Here is a 19141-nt window from a genome sequence, read left to right as displayed (position 1 = left end):
ATTCAAATACCTGAATTGACCCTCACTTTACAACCACACTCTGTTCTCATTTACACTAGGCTAAACTAAAATAAACAAAGTTATTATGGATTCACATCAGTGTAAATGAATGCTAAATATGACCCATAAGTGTTGCTTACACTACTGTGACAGTTGATGTTAGCAATGGTAGTAGGTAAATAAGGCATACATGTTTCTACCTCTATGTTGTGCCCTATCTGCTCCAGTCATACTGCAACTGTGTGAGACTTTCCAAAAAATTCTGGTGTAGATAGATCTACGTTGAAGCTTTACTTCACTCAGTGAAGTTTCACTGTTCGAATCCCCGTGGAATGTGGCACTATATAACTACCATTTCCCCGCTACCTCAGATCTAGGTTTGCATCCTTGTCTTTTCTACTGTAGTGCCAAGAGTAATAAGAAATCCCTGACTCTTGATCCTGCAACAACTGCATTCAGCAGGGAGGGAAGAGGAACCAGGATACTGTTGCTATTCTGGAGTGAAGTTGGACTTTCCAGAAGCTACCCACATCTACCTGGATCCCTTCAACTGCAGCATGTGAAAAGACCCCTTCCCCTGCTCTTGGGGGGAAAGCAACAGGGAGATTCTTTTACAAGCTTGGCCTTCTATCAGGACAAAATATTAATTCCATGGCAAAACTTTAATTGATCTAAATAGGCCAAGATTTTGTCAAACAAACAAAAAAATCCCACACAAACAGCTTTACCGCTGTCCTCAGATTCAATATCTTTACTAATATGATGTAAAAGAGGTTGTCTCATTGTTAGTCCCAAATAAAACATTCTCATGTAATTTAAATAAATATAAATTACAGAAAGGCCCCTTGAAAGCATCATAGAACTTTCCTGAATTTTAAGAGTCACTTACAGAGCTGTTTAAATTAAAAAAGGAGGTGACGTCAAAAGGAACATTCCCTGCTCAAATAGAACCGCCATTAACAAATTGGAAAAATCCAGTCCTATTTATGGCCTCTTTATTCCTCTAAAACTGATTGTATTTTGTTAAATTTGCATTTTACTGTATTTGTGAATATTGTATCAAACAGTAAAATTACTTATACTTACTTGCTAACTGGGAATAATGATACTTACCTTAATATATAAAGCATTTTGAGATATATGAATGAAAAGGGCTATAGAAGAGCTAAGTATTGTTATTATATTGCTAGTACAATCTGCAGAGAGGTTAATACAATACAGGTAAATTTAATTATTACAACAATCACTGTTAGGTTTTCGAAACTGTAGTCAGTACAAAAGAGAGAACATTTTAATGGAGTCCAATAAAATATGGTAATCAAACAGGTCATCACCTATAGGCATACCTTCAAAATAATTACTTGTGCACCACAAGTTTACAAGCAAAATTGTAAAAGCCTTTTCTTTGTGAATTAGGAATAAAATGCCCACCAGGAATGCATTTTAAGTGGTTGCTTCTCTCTTCATTTTAAGCTGGGCACTAGAAAAACACATTTAAAGTATGCAGAATGGGTCAGGGGAAGTGGATATGAAAGAAAGGACATTTTCATAATTTAGTGAGTAAGTCACATGCAGAGCACAAACCACAGGGAATTTAGAGCACAATAAATCTTCAGTGAATATATTTAGCCTTGGTACAACTTCAGTAATATTAATAAAATTTCTTCAGTTGATAGCATGGATAAATTTGTCTCAACTTATTAAAACTAAATATATGTCTGTATATACACCTAATAATTTTGTAAGGTGCTCAGATACCACAACAATAGGCACAATGAACAAACTTAGATCTATGTCTACATGTGTAGCCCCCATATACTTCAACCAAAATTATGTAAACACATCCAAGGCTATGTTGGAGTAAATTTATGATTGCAACTTTGATCAAATAATCTAAGAAAAATCTGGATTAAGTCTGTTATTCTGACTTTAATCTGAATAGATAAATTGTACTTCTTCATCACCTAGGCATAATAATTCTGATCCACATCTGGAACTCCCATTGACTTCAATGAGTTTCATGCATGGATCAGCTATAGAATTGGGTCCTTATTTTTGTACTCCCATGTTTTTTTCAGTCTGGGTGCCAATACCAATGTTACTTTAATGAATTTTTATTTAACATTCATTTATAATTAAGAATAAAGGAAAGATCCTATTACGGAGCTCAGAGAGAGAGAGAGAGAGAGAGAGAGAGAGAGAAGCTGTCAGAATTTCAGTAGATACTTTCTTTGATTCAAGCTTTGATCCAATATTTTCTTGAACTGTTACGTTTCTTACACTGGCATCACATGTTTACACAAAAATGCCCAAAGCATCCAGACTCGATGAATCTCTGAGCACCTTGCCATATATTTGATGTAGAACATGGACAGATACAGAGGGCCACAGTACCTTGGATTCTGTATGGATCAGATCACTATGATGGCTCACTGCATACATACATTGCAGGGACATTATGCCACAGATCCACGCAAGACCAGTCACTTTGCATACATCCTTAAGAAATTGCAGATTTTAAAAGTAGTTTGAAAAGTGTATTAAAAGAAAATAAATGTCTGTAATGTTGGTTCTTGAATTTAAAAATAGACCAACTATTTTTAAAATAAATAACCTTGGACATGAACCTTGTATGCAAAGATTAAGCCCAGAGAGAATTTTTTTACAGGTACGGTTTGTAAAAAGCACCTGAAAATATTGGTTTATAATGCAGATGACAAAAATGACTGCCAACAAACTGAGGGATCAAACAATGTATTAACATACTGTACCTTTAAATACTATGATACACACATGTACACATTTCTACCAGCTAACAGATTTACTTACCAATATTCTGGCTAGATGGCCATTGTGCTTAGTTTCCATTGCCCTGTGTCTTACTTTCTTTAAGGGGACTTTATTAAATACCAATGTTATTATTAAAAACACACACCTCTTATTTTCCCAGTGTGAAAAGGCAGAGCTGTTTATGTTGGAAACTTTGACAAATCAAGCTTTTCTAAAGCATTGTACTGAAAAGGATAATACAATAACTGATATTTGTAATATAAAAAAGAAAAGAGCTTTTTATGTTCCTAAGTAATTAAAATATATCTTTAACATGCATTACATTCTTTATGATGAGGAGGAATTATGTTCCACATTGATCAGACAAACATTATCTTGTATCATTTTTCATACAGAACACTCAAGATTTCTGTAAACCTGATGGGTGAATTTGGAGAACAATTCACACTTTGGATCTCAGTCACACAAGTATAAATCCTGAGTAACTCCATTGTTCAGTGGAGTTATTCTGGATTTACACAGTATGATAAATCAGGAATTTGGATTTGTTTTATGTTCTATATGGAAAAAAAAATCACACTGAACCAATCAACCTGAAAATCTGCATAGGGAAAAAATGCAACTTACCGTGTTTAATGATACACGTACCATAATAACACTAAGCAGAAGGGAAAAACACTAAGCACAAGGGAAAAATAAGAGCTTAGGAAAATAAGGTAGAAAGCACCCACCTTCCACATAGTTGTCTTCTGAAAGCACATAATAGGGAAGGAGAGAAAAGGAAAACATTCATTAAGCAGCATGCAGACTGGAACTTGCCATTGCATGTCTTCATCATGCAAGGCATCAACACAACATGCAAGTGCTCCATTGCTACCATCCAAAGGGGAAAACATAAGCACCAAGGAAGCAGTGTTTCTTCTATTCAACACAATTTACATGATATAAAACAAAATAATTCCATTTCCTCAGTGAAGAAATTGTAAAGAATCTTTTGCAGCTCTTTGTGAAGCAAGTTCTACTTACTTAATCAGAAAGTCTTCTCATAGGTCTTTAGTTAGTAAATAATTAAAAACTGCTGTGATGGGAATTCTAACTATATTTTCCCATGTTTTCCCATTTTGAATTTTTCTTAATGCCTTATAAAGCAGAATATTTTAAACAGATTTAACTAGCTAATTTTGGTTTTACAATATGCTGTGAAACATTTAGAACAGCCAACACGCCTAACCCTGAAATCTTTACTCAGCCAAATCTCTTTCTAGTCAAGGGGCCAAATCATGTAATCAAATATGGCAAAATTGCCAGTGAAGCTGGTGGAATGAGCAAGGACTGCAGGATCAGGTCCCATTATTTATTGACATAAGACAAGTCTTAAAATTAATCCTGATTTTTGGCCTGGCAGAATCAGTAAAAGGCACAATGCCCACAAATATACAGTGATTTTTAAAACATCAAATTACTTTTATACTGTATTTACAGATCATGCCTAATAGGCCAGATCCTGCAATCTGATGAAGTTAATGGAATTTGTGCCTAATTAAGGCCTGCTACAGCTAGCAACAACTGGACATTTTGTCTCAGGCCTGACAGTGATTGGGGGAGCAGGCAGCACTCAGTAGAGAGCTTCCCCAAAACCTGTGTGGGGAGGTGGGGGCTTGGATTGTCTGCCAGCTGGTCAGTCGGAGGGGAGAGTTGGAACTAATGAGCAGGTGCAGCATGCTGCCCTGACTGGGAAGATCTACCTCCACATCCCTCAAGCTCTTCCATTGAGGAGGAAGCTTAGGGGAGTATTTCTCTGCTGCCCAATTTGATTCTGATTGGGAAGAGGATGGGAGAAGGTAAGAAGGTACCAGAGGAGATAGGAGAAGACAAGATGCACAGGGGAAAGGAGGGGGAACAAAGTTGATGAAAGGAAGTAAGAGCTGAGGAGTAACAAAGGGTATGTCCACACTACCCACCAGATTAGCCAGTAGCAATCGATCTATCGGGGATCGATATATCACGGCTCATCTAGACGTGATATATCGATCCCCGAATGCGCTCCTGTCGACTCCGGAACTCCACCAGGGCGAGTGGAGGTAGCAGAGTTGACGCGGGAGCCGCGGCCGTCGATCCCACGCCATGAGGATGGGAGATAAGTTGAAATAAGATATGGCGACTTCAGCTACGCTATTCCCGTAGCTGAAGTTGCGTATCTTACATCGACACGCCGCCCCCAAGTGTAGACCAGCCAAAAGAGACAGTGAGGGAGCCTAAGGTGGGAGAAGAGGGGGAAAAAAAGGAAAAGTGGGATTATTAGAGCTCTCCCTGTCTTTGACTTGTCCTGAGTTCCACAAGCCCTTGCTGCAGAATAAGGAATGAGTGGGGAATGCAGGATTTGACCCAGTTCCATTATAAATGGTTGTTTTCAGTGAGAGTCTTTTTGATGGAATTAACTTTTAAGTATATGTTAAGAGACACAACTGGGCCTGATTTTGATCTAGTGCAAATCAGGAACAATTCTACTGAATTAAACAAAATCAGGCCCAGTAGTGTGTTTTAATAATTCAGCTCATGATCTATCTCAGAATGCTTAAACTTTCATAATCATGTTTTCTATAAATTAATATGCATTTAACAAAATATTAAAAATCTCATACAAATTATAAAATATACAAATACATTATGTAGTGTTATTTTATAAACTGCTTTATTCCAGCACATGAGATGCATATACTTAAAACTACATTGTATGGGTTGCCACTATTTAAGAATAACCATTATGAACATCCAATATTTAGGGCTTTAGTCCTGTCTGAATTCACAGTAAAGCTCATTATTTTTAATGAAATTTCTATGCCCATATAAGCAGAGAACATACTTGACAAACTGTTCATTTTAAATTACTGTAAATCATCTTCTCCATACATACATGAACTCAGACTTGTAAAAACTCTGTGCCTGTAACTTCAGTTTGCCATAAAAGTGCAATTGATGCATAATATCCATTACATGCATTTAGGAAAATAAAAGAATGAAAGAAATGAGCATGAATAGGAGGATGCTACTTGTAAATATACCGTATATAAAAAAAAAGCAAGATCCACAAATTATATGAGGACCACTGAGAAAACGAAAAACTTCCCATTCCATAAAATAACGATTTTTCCCTATCCTCTATTGTAAATTGTAATGATCTTTTGTTTGTTAACATGACTTATTTTATAAGGAATTCTATGTAATAGTCTAATTCCTTTTAGTGCAAATATTGTTTCCTTCCTATTAAGTACAATAAAAAAGCAAATTAAACAAAAAATAAATGAGTTACTAAAATAGTATTATACCTTTAGTCTCCTTCTTTGTAATACAAATGTATACAAGATACCAATATTGTGATAGGGTGACCAGATGTCCCGATTTTATAGGGACAGTCCCGATTTTTGGCTCTTTCACTTATATAGGCTCCTATTATCCCCAACCCCTGTCCCGATTTTTCACACTTGCTGTCTGGTCACCCTAATATTGTGATGACTTGATAGTCTGAGATTCTTTCTGGCCTGCTCTATTTAGCTCAAGATATATGTAGTTACAATAAATGAACTTGCAGGCCAGCTCTGAATTTATTAAAGTCAGATGGAATTCTGAAGCTGATATGCCTGGGAGCAGGCTCCATGTCTCTGAATATAGGACTTTGCTTTATACTAAGGTCCAGCTTGTCAACTGGTATACACTGGACTAATCTGTTGAAGGCAATAAAGCTACACTGATTTATGCTAGCCAGGAATCTGGCCCTAAACATTTAATTGTGTAAATAACCATTCAAAATAGTAGCCCATTAAACTAGCATATCTTATTTTGATTTTTTTAAATAAAAATTGCATTAAAAGCGTTGAATATTGTCTAGTGAACAAAACAGTATGGAATATATATCACCAAAAGACATATGCAATAGTAAGCTATTTAAGAACTTCCTTTCTTGCTTGCTTGCTTGCTTGTTTCCTTGCTTGCTTTCTCACACCACCAATAAATGTATCTGTCAGGGTAATTTCAACACATCAATTTGGGAGTTTAAGTGAAAGATTTTTCATATCAACAGTTTGATGACAACAAAATGTGTGCGTATGTGGGTAGGGGGAGTCCTTAAACTGGTAAGATTTTTTCAAGGGTTTTCTATGTTAGATTAGCATTTTTATTGATGCTAATATTGTTATATTGTAACAAATACTGGTATGGAGACCATTACACTGCTATTTTGTGACATGTATGTAACACTAAATCTTTGTCTAATTTTCCTGATTCCCATCCTAGTTTGATGTGTGTGTGTGTGTGTGTGTGTGTGTTTTAGAGTGAGGCATTGCCTAGTGTTGTAAGCACAATCTGGGGAGTCAGAAAATCCTAAATTCTAATTTTGTTCCTTAGGCCAAACACAACACAAGTCCAATCATACAAGATGTTAAGTGCATCCCATGAAGTGCTGAGCACCCTAAACTTCCAGTGAAGTCAATGAGATTTGAGAGCATTTAGTACCATACTAAAGGTGCTCAGCATCTTGCATAAAAGGACCTTAACCTCTCTGCCCACATTTCCCCATCATTAAAATGGAAATAAAAATTGCCTTATTTACAGAGCTGCTGCGAGGATTAATTAGTTCATGTCTATAAAGCATAAGTGTTAAATATTATTCTTGGCAATATTACAGATAGAAGGAATGCTAATTTCTACAATTAATATAAATATATATAATCATTCAAATCTCCACTGGAATTAGAGTTGTGTCATGTTGATATAGTCCTTTAGACACAATGAAAGGAAGTCCAACACCACTAAAGTAATTGGAGATATACCCACTTACCTCAGGTCTGAATTTGAGCCATTAAGATTATTTACTTCACTTAAGCTTTTACATTTACATGAATACAAAGTGGCTTAAATCATGGCAGTAAGCCACACTTCTTTAATACTGGTAATGCAGACATGCAGCACCACAAACAGAGCTTCAGGTGGCACTGGGCTTCAGATAAGCATAATGGCCTCTCCTGGAAACTGCAGTCTCCAGGACATACTTTGGTGGTGCAGTATACACTCCACTCCATACCTAGCAAGCTCTGGGCCATGGTCTCACCTCATCTCCATCCATTTTGTACAAGCTAGCCTTGAGAGCTGGGCAAGGGGATGTGAAGACTAGCAGGGTGGGCAAGAAGGTCCACACAGACTAGACACTATCTTTATAGCAGACTAGAAATATATTACATTCTTTGTAGATTGAGGAGGGGGAATGAAGGAGAAAGGGAAAGACCCAGTAAAAACTCCAGCAAGGTGGATCCAAAGCTATTCTCCTCAAGGACTTTCCATTTGTACAATGAGATATATTCCCCTGGAAAACAAAATCATGCTATATGAGCCAGGGCCAACTGTCATCCTTATCAAGGTTGTTTCATCAATATCTTTAAAGACAATGGGTATAAATTCCACCTGATGTTTGGCAATTTCTCCTCTCACATCATTGCTTCAATTTGTCATTTAAATTGCAGTATCTTCTGTCTGGACTTTCTTACTTCCATGGCACAATTATAATGTCTATTGCACAGAACCATATACATAATTGGTGCCATATCTATATATATTTTCAGGCCTGATTTTCCTCACATTTACACTGGTGTAAACCAGAAGTAATGGTACTGAAGTCAATGAAGCTACACCAGTGTAAAACTGGTGGGAAGGAGGGGAATCAGGCCCATTACAGTCAAATTTTATGTCCCCCTCAGCCACAGTGATTCATCTCCCTTCCCCAGTCTGTCACATTCACCCAAATTCACACTCATCTTGAGGGGACTCTGTGCCTCAAAGAGCAGCTCTTCTAGGCTGCAATGGAAACTTGAACCCTGAGGAGTCTGTCCCACTGGTTACTGGGCCGGGGGGTGACTTTGTACATTCCCTATCGCCTGGTTGTACAGCATTGCCTCCTAGGCTTAACTGCAGCAATTGAATCCAATTTTCTCTACCACCACAGGATGGCTGCAGAGGCAGGAGGAGCTGAAAAGACTGTGGTCTCAACAACAAAGAAAGAGAACAGATAAGCCTTGCAGAGAACAAGCCCACTAGCCTTGTTGTCTGGTAGCACAGTCTGAGCCAGATCACTGACCCTTCATTGCTCTGCCACTCTCTTGAGTTCAAGGACTCTCTTTGGGCTTAGTCTCCACATGTAGGGCCCAATGGCAAGAGAAATTCCTTGTGCCCTCTTTTTTCTTTGTGCACCTATTTGGGGTGGGCACTATCTGGGCCTGTACATGCCTCACATTGTTATTTCATGGCACAAAAGCCCCAGAAATCCTGCTGTGAACAATCTTACTTTTAATTTAAGATCTTGGGCCACATTCTGCTCTCAACTATGTTGGTATAAACCCAGAAACAGTCCATTGACTTCACACACTTAGCCAGATCCTCAGTTGATGTACGTTGGCATAGCTCAGCTGAAGTCAATGAAGCTATGCCAATTTGCACCATCTGATTATCTGGGCTACTATCTTCTATGGGGTTATATCAGGTTACAACAGTTTAGCTATGAGCAGAATCTGGCCCATTGTGTTGGTGTCACTAGGCATGGCTACCAGGTAACTCAGGAGAGTGGAAGGCCAGAAGAGCCAATGAAACTCCTTTGCTCTGGGTCTAAGTGAGCCACAGTGACTCCATCTTGTAAACGTTCACCTACTTCTGTGCTAACGGCTTACATGCTGAAGCAGAAATGTAAGGGTCAGCTTTTCTAGCAGACAGCTGCTGTTTCATTCACACTAACAAGGTCAAAGATAAGCAGACGAATGGGAATTTTTCTAACTGTAACTGCTAGAGGAGGGAGGGGTGGGAGGGGTAAGAGGGAGTAACAGACAAAGGCTTACACAGAAACTGCTTGGAATATAAAATGGAACATGTGCTGATATGTGCTGCGCTTGATTTGAGACGTGTTGGTCTCCTAGTGCTTATTCAGAGCTCTTGAATAAAGCTGGTTTTGCTTCTCCACACCTGGTGTGATTATTGGCGTAAAGCACACCGGGCAACGAACCCCGCTGTTGCTGCCTCCTCAGGCCCATCTGGGCCGGCAACAATTGTGTATATAATTTACAACCAGAGCCAGGCCATCTCTAATTATTTTACCCCTTTATTCTCTGTTTCACTGATAACAAATGGGAATTATTTATTAAATGATTTCTTTATGATTTAAAAATAATTTAAAGATCTGTTGATGCTTCATGGAAACATTGAGAAAGCACTTATCTTCCTTAGAAATCAATTCATTTATTGGTATTATGGCTATGTCAGATATTTCATTTTTTTCTTCTAAGATATTAACACTTCAGCCCATGCACAGTGCACAGGATTTGCCCGTTGTGCAGCTCCTTGGGTAATTTGTTCCCCCCTCAGAATTGTAATGCTGATTCTGACATCACAATGGGCAGTAGTGAAGAGGGATTCGAAACCACAGAAAAGATTTATAATGTTATGTAAGAGATTCAGCAGCAGGAACAGAGGAGGGGCTCTTATAAGATAAACCTTACTTTGTTGTGCACCTTGCAATAAAAATAAGAGAGGGAAATAGAAAATGTGATATATAGGAAGTGTTATTTCTAACTAGAAGATTTTATCAAAGGATGATGTATTCATGTTTCCTCTATATCTATATGCAGATATAACTGTACTATAGGACCATTTCTTTCTATGGAACTGTATTAAAAACTGTGGACCAGCCCCTAAACTGGTATGAATTAGAATAGCTCAGGGGTTCTCAAACTTCATTGCACCACTACCCGCTTCTGACAACAAAGTAACTACATGACCCTGGGGGAAGAGGGGACCACAGCCCGAGCCCCATTGCCCCAGGTGGGGGTGAAGCTCGGGCTTCAGTTTCAGCAAGGCCCTGGCGACCCCATTAAAAAGGGGTCGTGACCCACTTTGGGGTCCTGACCAACAGTTTCAGAACCAGTGGCACAGCTCCATTGATACCCATTTACAGCAGTTGAGAATCCGGCTTTCTAAATTTGATACTAAAACTATTCTAACAGTGACTTGTAAGAAAATAATTGGAAAGATATTTAAAAAATCTTAATACCAAATTAATCTAAAGCAATAAACTGATGGAAACTTGCCATTAGTACAGGTCTCTTCACGTGCTGTTTATCTGAATAATTTCCATTTGAAAGTTTTGGATTTTGAAATGAATTTTAAGTTTAAAGTTGCAATACAAAATATATGATAATGATAAATAATACAGCCATCCATATATAGGGCCTGATTCTGTGCCCAGCTGCCTCCTCTCACAGGGGGAGGTGACAGGGAGGCAAAAACAACAAGGAGTCTGGTGGCACCTTAAAGACTAACAGATTTATTTGGGCATAAGCTTTCATGGGTAAAAACCTCACTTCTTCAGATGTATAGAGTGTAAGTTACAGATGCAAGCATTATATACTGACACATGGAGAGCAAGGAGTTACTTCGCAAGTGGAGAACCAGTGTTGACAGGGCCAATTCAATCAGGGTGGATGTAGTCCACTCCCAATAATAGATGAGGAGGTGTCAATTCCAGGAGAGGAAAAGCTGCTTCTGTAATGAGCCAGCCACTCCCAGTCCCTATTCAAGCCCAGATTAATGGTGTTAAATTTGCAAATGAATTTTAGTTCTGCTGTTTCTCTTTGAAGTCTGTTTCTGAAGTTTTTTTGTTCAATGACTTTTAAATCTGTAATAGAACGACCAGGGAGATTGAAGTGTTCACTTACTGGCTTATGTATGTTACCATTCCTGATGTCCGATTTGTGTCCATTTATTCTTTTGCGGAGGGACTGTCCGGTTTGGCCAATGTACATGGCAGAGGGGGACTGCTGCCACATGATGGCATATATAACATTAGTGGATGTGCAGGTGAATGAGCCCTTGATGGTGTGGCTGATGTGGTTGGGTCCTCTGATGGTGTCGCCAGAGTAGATATGGGGACAGAGTAGGCAATGAGGTTTGCTACAGGGATTGGTTCCTGGGTTGGTGTTTCTGTGGTGTGGTGTGTAGTTGCTGGTGAGTATTTGCTTCAGGTTGGGGGGCTGTCTGTAAGCGAGGACTGGCCTGCCTCCCAAGGTCTGTGAGAGTGAGGGATCATTTTCCAGGATAGGTTGTAGATCGTGGATAATGAGCTGGAGAGGTTTTAGCTGGGGGCTATATGTGATGGCCAGTGGTGTTCTATTATTGTCCTTGTTGGGCCTGTCCTGTAGTAGGTGATTTCTGGGTACCCGTCTTGCTCTGTCAATCTGTTTCCTCGCTTCCCCAGGTGGGTATTGTAGTTTTACGAATGCTTGATAAAGATCTTGTAGGTGTTTGTCTCTGTCTGAGGGGTTGGAGCAAATTCGGTTGTACCTTAGGGCTTGGCTGTAGACAATGGATCGTGTGATGTGTCTTGGACGGAAGCTGGAGGCATGTAGGTACGTATAGCGGTCAGTAGGTTTCTGGTATAGGGTGGTGTTTATGTGACTATCACTTATTTGCACTGTAGTGTAATTTGTGTTTTTGTAGATACAGACTAACACGGCTACCCCCTGATACTTGACACCATGCAAGGGAGGCAAACATTTCCTCAATTGTTTCCTCAGGTAGGTAGTGTTTGGCCCCTATAGAACGGGATTCAGGGGCCCATCCACAAATTCTGCAGATTTCCCACAGGCACAGTGGGAGGCTGGAAGGGCCTGATCCAGTGGGCTTTGACTTCAGTGGGCTTTGGATCTAACAGGACTGCCATTGCTAGCACCATCAAGGGGACTTCCCAGTGCAAAGGGTGGAAAGAAAATATGGCTAGGGCTATATTAACTTTCTCTAGGAACTCCATAGGGCTAGTGGTGGGATTATGTACTTCTCCCCCACCCTCCGCTCTATCTCCTGCTTTCCTAGCTCTTCTACTTCCTGTACCCAGCCATATAGATCCCTCATCACATGGAACACCCTATGAGACGCCTAGAGGAAGAGGAGGAAACTACCAAGGAAGCAGCTGTCTTGGCTTCCCATGCAAGATGGGATACAGACAAGGCTCTCTTTCAGACAAGGCTCTCCAAGACACAGTTGGACCCTGCGATCTCACTTACAACAACTTTACACAAGGATAAATCAATTAGGCCCAATCAGTTACACCTCTATAAATTTGGAGTACCTCCATTGACTTCAGTAGAGTTACTCCAGACTAGGTTATACTCACAGGATGGGGGGACTGTATCCTGGAAAGCACTGTCTTTGAAAAGGACTGAGATTTCTTTGTTATTAAACAACTGAACATGGCCTCCCAGTGCAATGCAGGAAAGAACTAATGCAATCCTCTGATGCATAAGCAAAGAAATAGTGAATACAAGTACAGAGGTGGTGTATCCTCTATATATGGTGTTAGTGAGACAATTACTGGGATACTGTGTACAATTCTGGTGCTCACAGTTGAAAAAGGATGTGAAAAAATAAAAGAGAGGTTCAAAAATTGTTACAAGAGTAATTCATGGTCTGAAAAACATGACTTAGAACAAGAGACTTAAAGAGTTCGTTCTATGGAACATATCATAGAGAAGATTAAGAGGTGCCTTAATCGCATCTATACCTACCTATGCATGGAGAAGATATTTGATACTGGAGGGCTTTTTAACCTAGCATATAAAGTCATAACAAGATCCAATGGCTGGAAGATGAAGTCAGCAAGGTTCAAACTGGAAATACGTTGCACATTTTTAAGAGAGAGGAATTAACTATTTTGGAACAGCTTCTAATAAGTTTCTCACCACTTGGAGTCTTTAAATCAAGACTGAATCTCTTTCTAAAGCAGTGATCTCGAAAGTGGGGTGCGCAAGACGATCCTTTGGGGTGCACGGCAGGAGGAGCGCCGCCAGAGCAGCGCCCCCTTTTTTTTTTTCCCTTTGGCAGTGTCCGGGCGGCTTTTTTTTTTTTTTTTCCCCCCCTTGGGGGTTGGGGCCGGGGGCCCGGGGGGTTTTTTTTTTTTTTTTGCTTCGACAGTTCGATGGGGTGCGGGATCAAAAAAGTTTGTAGACCACTGTTCTAAAGGATAGGCTGTAGTTCAACTACAAGATATCAGGTTACACACAGAAATCACTGAGAGAAGTTCTATGGCCTGTGCCATGCAGGACGTCAGACTAGATGGTCACAATGGTCCCTTCTGGTCACACTGGTGTAACTGACAGCAAAACCAGAGCTTAAGCTTTAGTGACTATTTTGCCCTCCCTCTCAAACACCAATATTGTTCAAATATATTGTTCTCTCTCAAAGCCCATTTCTGAATCCTTTACTCGAGTAAAGCACACACTGAGAAAGACATATTTCCTCTTTAAGAGGTTAAATATAATGGCTGAAAAAGAGATTTATTTAAATAAACTGTTACTCTAATTCCCAATGAGGAAAACGCTCCACCTCCAATTGTGGTAATCTTATTTCTATGTACTGTAACATTTCTAATTTCCTTCCCAGCTGCCTGCGGAGGAGATAAGCAGAATCAAAATCAAACAAAATATAATGAAGTCAATACTCCTTTTAAGGCAATATATTTTTATGCTAAACTGTTCAGTTCCCACATAGTTGTAACATTATTCTATCACCTACAAGTGTATTAAAAGTGAAGTTTTCCAAGTTTGTTTTAGTTGAGGTTATTAGTTCAATTGTAATAGACTAAGGTATTGTATTGGAATTTATTTTTAAATGCAGTACAGCAAGATAGGTTGAGGCTTTATCACAATCACAGCAGTAGTTAAGTGGACTTGCCTTCTCCCAAACCTACAGAACATCAGGCTTTTGGCCTGAAGTTCAGGGCCTGGGGAGGTTCTCTGGAACCTCAGGACTGCTTGCAAAATCTAATGGCTTTTGGCATGCTTATAGCTATTAGCACCACAGGTGCCATGACTGCAGCAGCCACAACCATGGAAGAGGTTAGAGGAGCAATAAGGATGGATGCTGCCAGCATGAGTTCAAAGAAGAGACTCGTGAATCCTTAAGACCTGCTGTCATCAGAATTCATTTAAAAGGGAGAAATCATTTTCCTGATGGATAACCATCAAAAATAAAATGAAATTAGATGTCAGCTTCTATATTTTTAAGAGTTTCATTTGTTTTTTTTAGCAAGAGAAACCAGGGAGTGAAATCATGGTCTCATTTAGGTCAATGGGAATTTTGCCATTGACTTCAGTGGGGTCAGGATGCCACTCCAGGTGTGTGTGTGGGGACACAGGGCTCCAGAGTTGCAGTCCATAAGAAAATCTCAAGTTTGTCAATTTCTCATTGAAGGCACATCTGGGTTCTTCTCACCCACAACTGAGGACGGTTCTTTCTAACTAAGTTCTTTCTTCCATTTCCAGGATTTAAATTTTTTTGAGAACTTTGTTTTTAAGGACCCCTTTATTCTTCCATCACCAACCAATCACTCTTTACAAATTCCTCTCTTTTACATCGGGCAGCTGGGCCCTGTAGCTTAGATAAACTCCAGCTGCATCGGTTCTCTTTGTTCAAAGGAACAAATGGAAGTTAAGCACTCAACTCCCATTGAAAGTCACTGGGAATTGGGCACCTGATACCTGTGCCTTTGAACAGCTCCCCCTTAATCCCTACAGGTCTTGTTTCCTACCATAAATATAAAACTGGGTTATGGGGTCTGGCCCTGTTTGGACAACTGTACACAGCTGTCTAAGAACCAGAAGGGTAGTATATTCAGTCACATATATTTCCCTTCTCTCTGTAGCATTATTATTGCATTGGGTTTCCTCCAGCTGTTACTTAGCTCTTTTGGTTGCTTGGCACAAATAAGATTTTCTCAGCTTTCATTAGTATAGTCTTATGAACAAAGCTAATTGTTGTGGCATGGATAAGAGAGCTCTATGGCAGGCTGGAGTAAACTGAGTTCTGTAGCAATGATATATGGTGATGTGGATATTTCCATTTCAAGAGCGTTTATTTTTTAAGTAATTCATGAAATAAAAGTGAATGAATCAAACCAGAGTAATTACTTCAGAGGAACTATTCTTGACCACACTGGTGTAATGACAGCAGATTCTGGCCCAATACACCTGATTCTCCACTGCTTTATGCTTTGTGCAGTCTTTTACAGCTTTACAAAGTGACTGTAAAGCAAGCCAGCCCACCATTTGGAGGACCCATTTTACACCCAATTAACCATCCCATGACTAGAGGCCACAGGAGAACCCACCTATCAGCAGTGGTGCCAGCAGAGGCCATAAAGTGACCAATCTGTCACCAACATGAACAGTTTAGGAATAGCTGATGCTTAGCAGAAACCCCACGAGGTGCTGCAAAGGGAGAACCATGTTCAGCTAGGAGGTTAGGGTGGAAAGATTGATGAACTGGCATGAGTGAGTGATACGACTGATGCATTTGGAGAGGAGATGGAACTGAAGGATTTGGGGAAGGAGAGAGATGTCACATGTATTGTCCCCAGGGATGGTAAATGTTTTGAGTGAGTCTCTTGTTAAAACCTTCTCCCCAATCTAGTATTATATAGCAAGTGGGCAGACTCCTGCACTTCCTCAGCATTGCAATGCCTAAGTCCCCTTGTGAATCAAGCACTTTGTCTGAGGGTGTTTGGGAAAGGCACCTTTTCACAGGACAACACTGTATGTTGAAACCCCTTTGAAACCTCCTGGACAACCACGTGGAAGTTATTTCTAGCATCTAGCTCTTGGTCCATGACTGCTCCAATCTCAGGTACTGTACAAGTAGAAGAGCTAATGGAAGCACAAATTTAAGGGAGCTGTATTTCCTGGAGGTGAGGGGATGTCTGTGAAGAGATAGCCCAGCTATAAGGGCCAGTGCTTTCTTTCTTGAGAGATCACAGGATCACAGCTGTCCTCAGATTTTGAAAGCCCCTCTACCACATCTCCTCCAGGATCCTCTGTTCCCTTCCCAAGGATTTGACTTCTGAAGCATATGTTTTGGACCTAAGCCACTACTCTATCAATGTTCTACTGCAGAAGCTATATTACCTTAACATTAGACCATGATAAAACTTGTCTTTTGGAATGTTACCTTAAGGCAGTACATCTGGCGCAGTAGCTCAACATGCTAGCATACTGCCAGAGTGCCAGCAATGAAGCGTCTCTGATCCCATGTGATTTCCAGAAGCCATAGAACCACTTGGAGCTGGCAAACTGGTCTGAATTTACAGATTATCAGATTTTGGCTATATTAAGTAGAAGTGGTTTAGGATTTCACTGCAAGGAACAATTGTGCTAAAATGGAATCAAAAGCAATTATAATAATTCCTCCCTAAAAAGCAAAAGATGTTGTAGTATATATTTACATGACATCTAAAAGGAAAAATTTATAATGAACTTCAGTAGGACTGAGTCAAAATGCAGAGTCTTGTAAAAAACATAAAAAGAGCATCTAGGTTTAGTTAAGTAAGCAGAATAGCTGAGGATGTCATATCTCACTAATACAGATATATTTTTGAAGGTATAAGAAAGTATTAATACTAATTATTCTCTTCCTGATCACCTGGCATAACAGATAGAGGGGTATTAAAATATTATCAATCAATAAGTATTTAAAACTCTGAATTGTTTCTAAAATAGTTTCTCTCTGAAATATTTGTCCTAAGCACAATATGTGGATGGCATCCAAACCAAGCCACTTTTCCAATGTGCAGGGAAACTATCCTTCCCCTTTCAGGCAGGGTGAATGCCACTGAATAACACTGTTTGTTTAAAAAGACATTTCTTATGTTCCCAACAGGACAGGAGGAATTTTAAGGCTCTGAGGGAGGAATCTTGGCCCATTGCAATCAGTGGCAAAACTCCCATTGGTACCATGATTTTACCCCAAAAGCCTATCTACATCATAAATGTTATTACAAGAACTATGTTCCTGAAAGCAGAAAACAGAACACATATTACGTGGCTTTTGCAGTCAATCGAAACTAACGAGGATAGCTCAAAAACAACGTACAAGACCAAGAATTATTTACAGAGATTTTTCACCAAATAAATCTGAGAAAATAATGATATGCTACAGAGAAATTGACAAATGAGAAAAGGGGTGAAATGTTTCAGATAAATGTATTTTTATGAATTATTTGCTTATCTGTGCATGTATATGTGTGTGTATATATACACACATACAATTCACATATATATTGTTCAAACTGTTTAAATTTGAGGCTCTCTCGTGGTAAATATATCAAATAAACAATCAGAAAAATGTAGGAATAATGTTACATTATACAATACACATTCGGATACCAATGCAATGAAATACAACCAATATATTGTATAAGTGAATGATGTAATATGATCCAGTAGTTTATAGATACAGTTTCAGACAATACAGTGGAAACTTTTTACTGAACTAACACAGAAATGGACCAAAATATTCTATTATTCCATTGTGGTACAAAAGTACAATACTGAATGTTCCAACAAATCTCTATCTGCAGTTTCACAAAGCAAAGGCTGATGCATATGAAGCTGCTTAAGAAAAATTCTAAGTAAGTGGTATTGATTAATAGGATATTAAAAGTGTTGTGTGTTTTTTATTTTTAATAATAGTTCAATAAACTGCTGAATTGTAATTACAGTATTTTCCAATAAGAATTGTGTAGAGCCACTAACAGCCTTATAAGTCAGACCATCTAGTTTACAAAGAGTGTGACCTAAATAGTGTTCAATTTATTAATTCACTCTGATTTTATGGCTCACAATGCCTTTGCACTTTTTGAAACATATACTTTTTTCAAAACAAGTTCAAAATGAAAACAATGTAATGCTGGTAAATCATTCATTTTAAAAGAAAAATATATTAATATTTCAAAACACATTTCCCAGAACATGCTTGTAATGCATGTGGAGCAGACACCACATTTGACTTCACTGCAAAATAAAAGCCATTTGTCTCCAAGCACACTTTAGAAGATTGTCTCAAGTGTTTTTCTTTTATCCTTAATGCATGTACCTTTTAACATTTTAATACTGGCCATTTTATCATTTTTCATCCAGAATCCATTATGGACCAAAGTTCTAAAACACACTATCTCCACTGATATTATTTGCAAAACCATTTTTTATGTTTTAACCACTTTGTTGTTCTGCCTTACATATCACCTGTCAATGAAACTTCCACATGTATTTAAAAGACATGACAAAGATATAACCTAGGAAATGTTGCAATCAAATTATATAAAGAACACAAGACATAATTATTAAAAAGGAAGCATGTTTCTTTCTCTCTTCCATTAATAAATACTTCAATTAGTAATCTCATTAACCCCACAGTACTTAATTAAATGAATCAGAATGACTAAAGTTTTAATGAATAAAACAGAACCGAAAAAGCCAATGGGAATGGCAGATAC

The 19141-nt window shown here is 38.8% G+C and overlaps 1 protein-coding gene across 20 annotated transcripts in view; it reads right to left on the bottom strand.

Annotated features, from left to right (window-relative positions):
* Positions 1 to 19141, bottom strand: part of LOC112126064 (neurexin-1) — a 1188344-nt gene that overhangs the window by 1097986 nt on the left and 71217 nt on the right. For 13 of the 20 annotated variants that reach the window (XM_024224457.2, XM_026652579.1, XM_024224459.2 and 10 more), the window contains exon 2: positions 3522 to 3539. The exons of 5 other annotated variants lie outside the window; for them this stretch is intronic. In XM_024224457.2, coding sequence (XP_024080225.1) covers positions 3522 to 3539 — 18 coding nt within the window. Of the gene's footprint in view, positions 1 to 536; positions 545 to 3521; positions 3540 to 19141 lie in introns of all 20 variants that reach the window. 2 more of the 20 variants (XM_029911748.1, XM_024224461.2) reach the window with 2 other exon arrangements.

Source organism: Terrapene carolina, unplaced genomic scaffold (genome assembly GCF_002925995.2).
Source record: "Terrapene carolina triunguis isolate 2854851 unplaced genomic scaffold, T_m_triunguis-2.0 Scaffold121, whole genome shotgun sequence".
NCBI lineage: Eukaryota > Metazoa > Chordata > Testudines > Emydidae > Terrapene > Terrapene triunguis.
The sequence above is the reverse complement of the archived record's forward strand: the minus strand, read 5'-3'. Positions and strand labels throughout refer to the sequence as shown.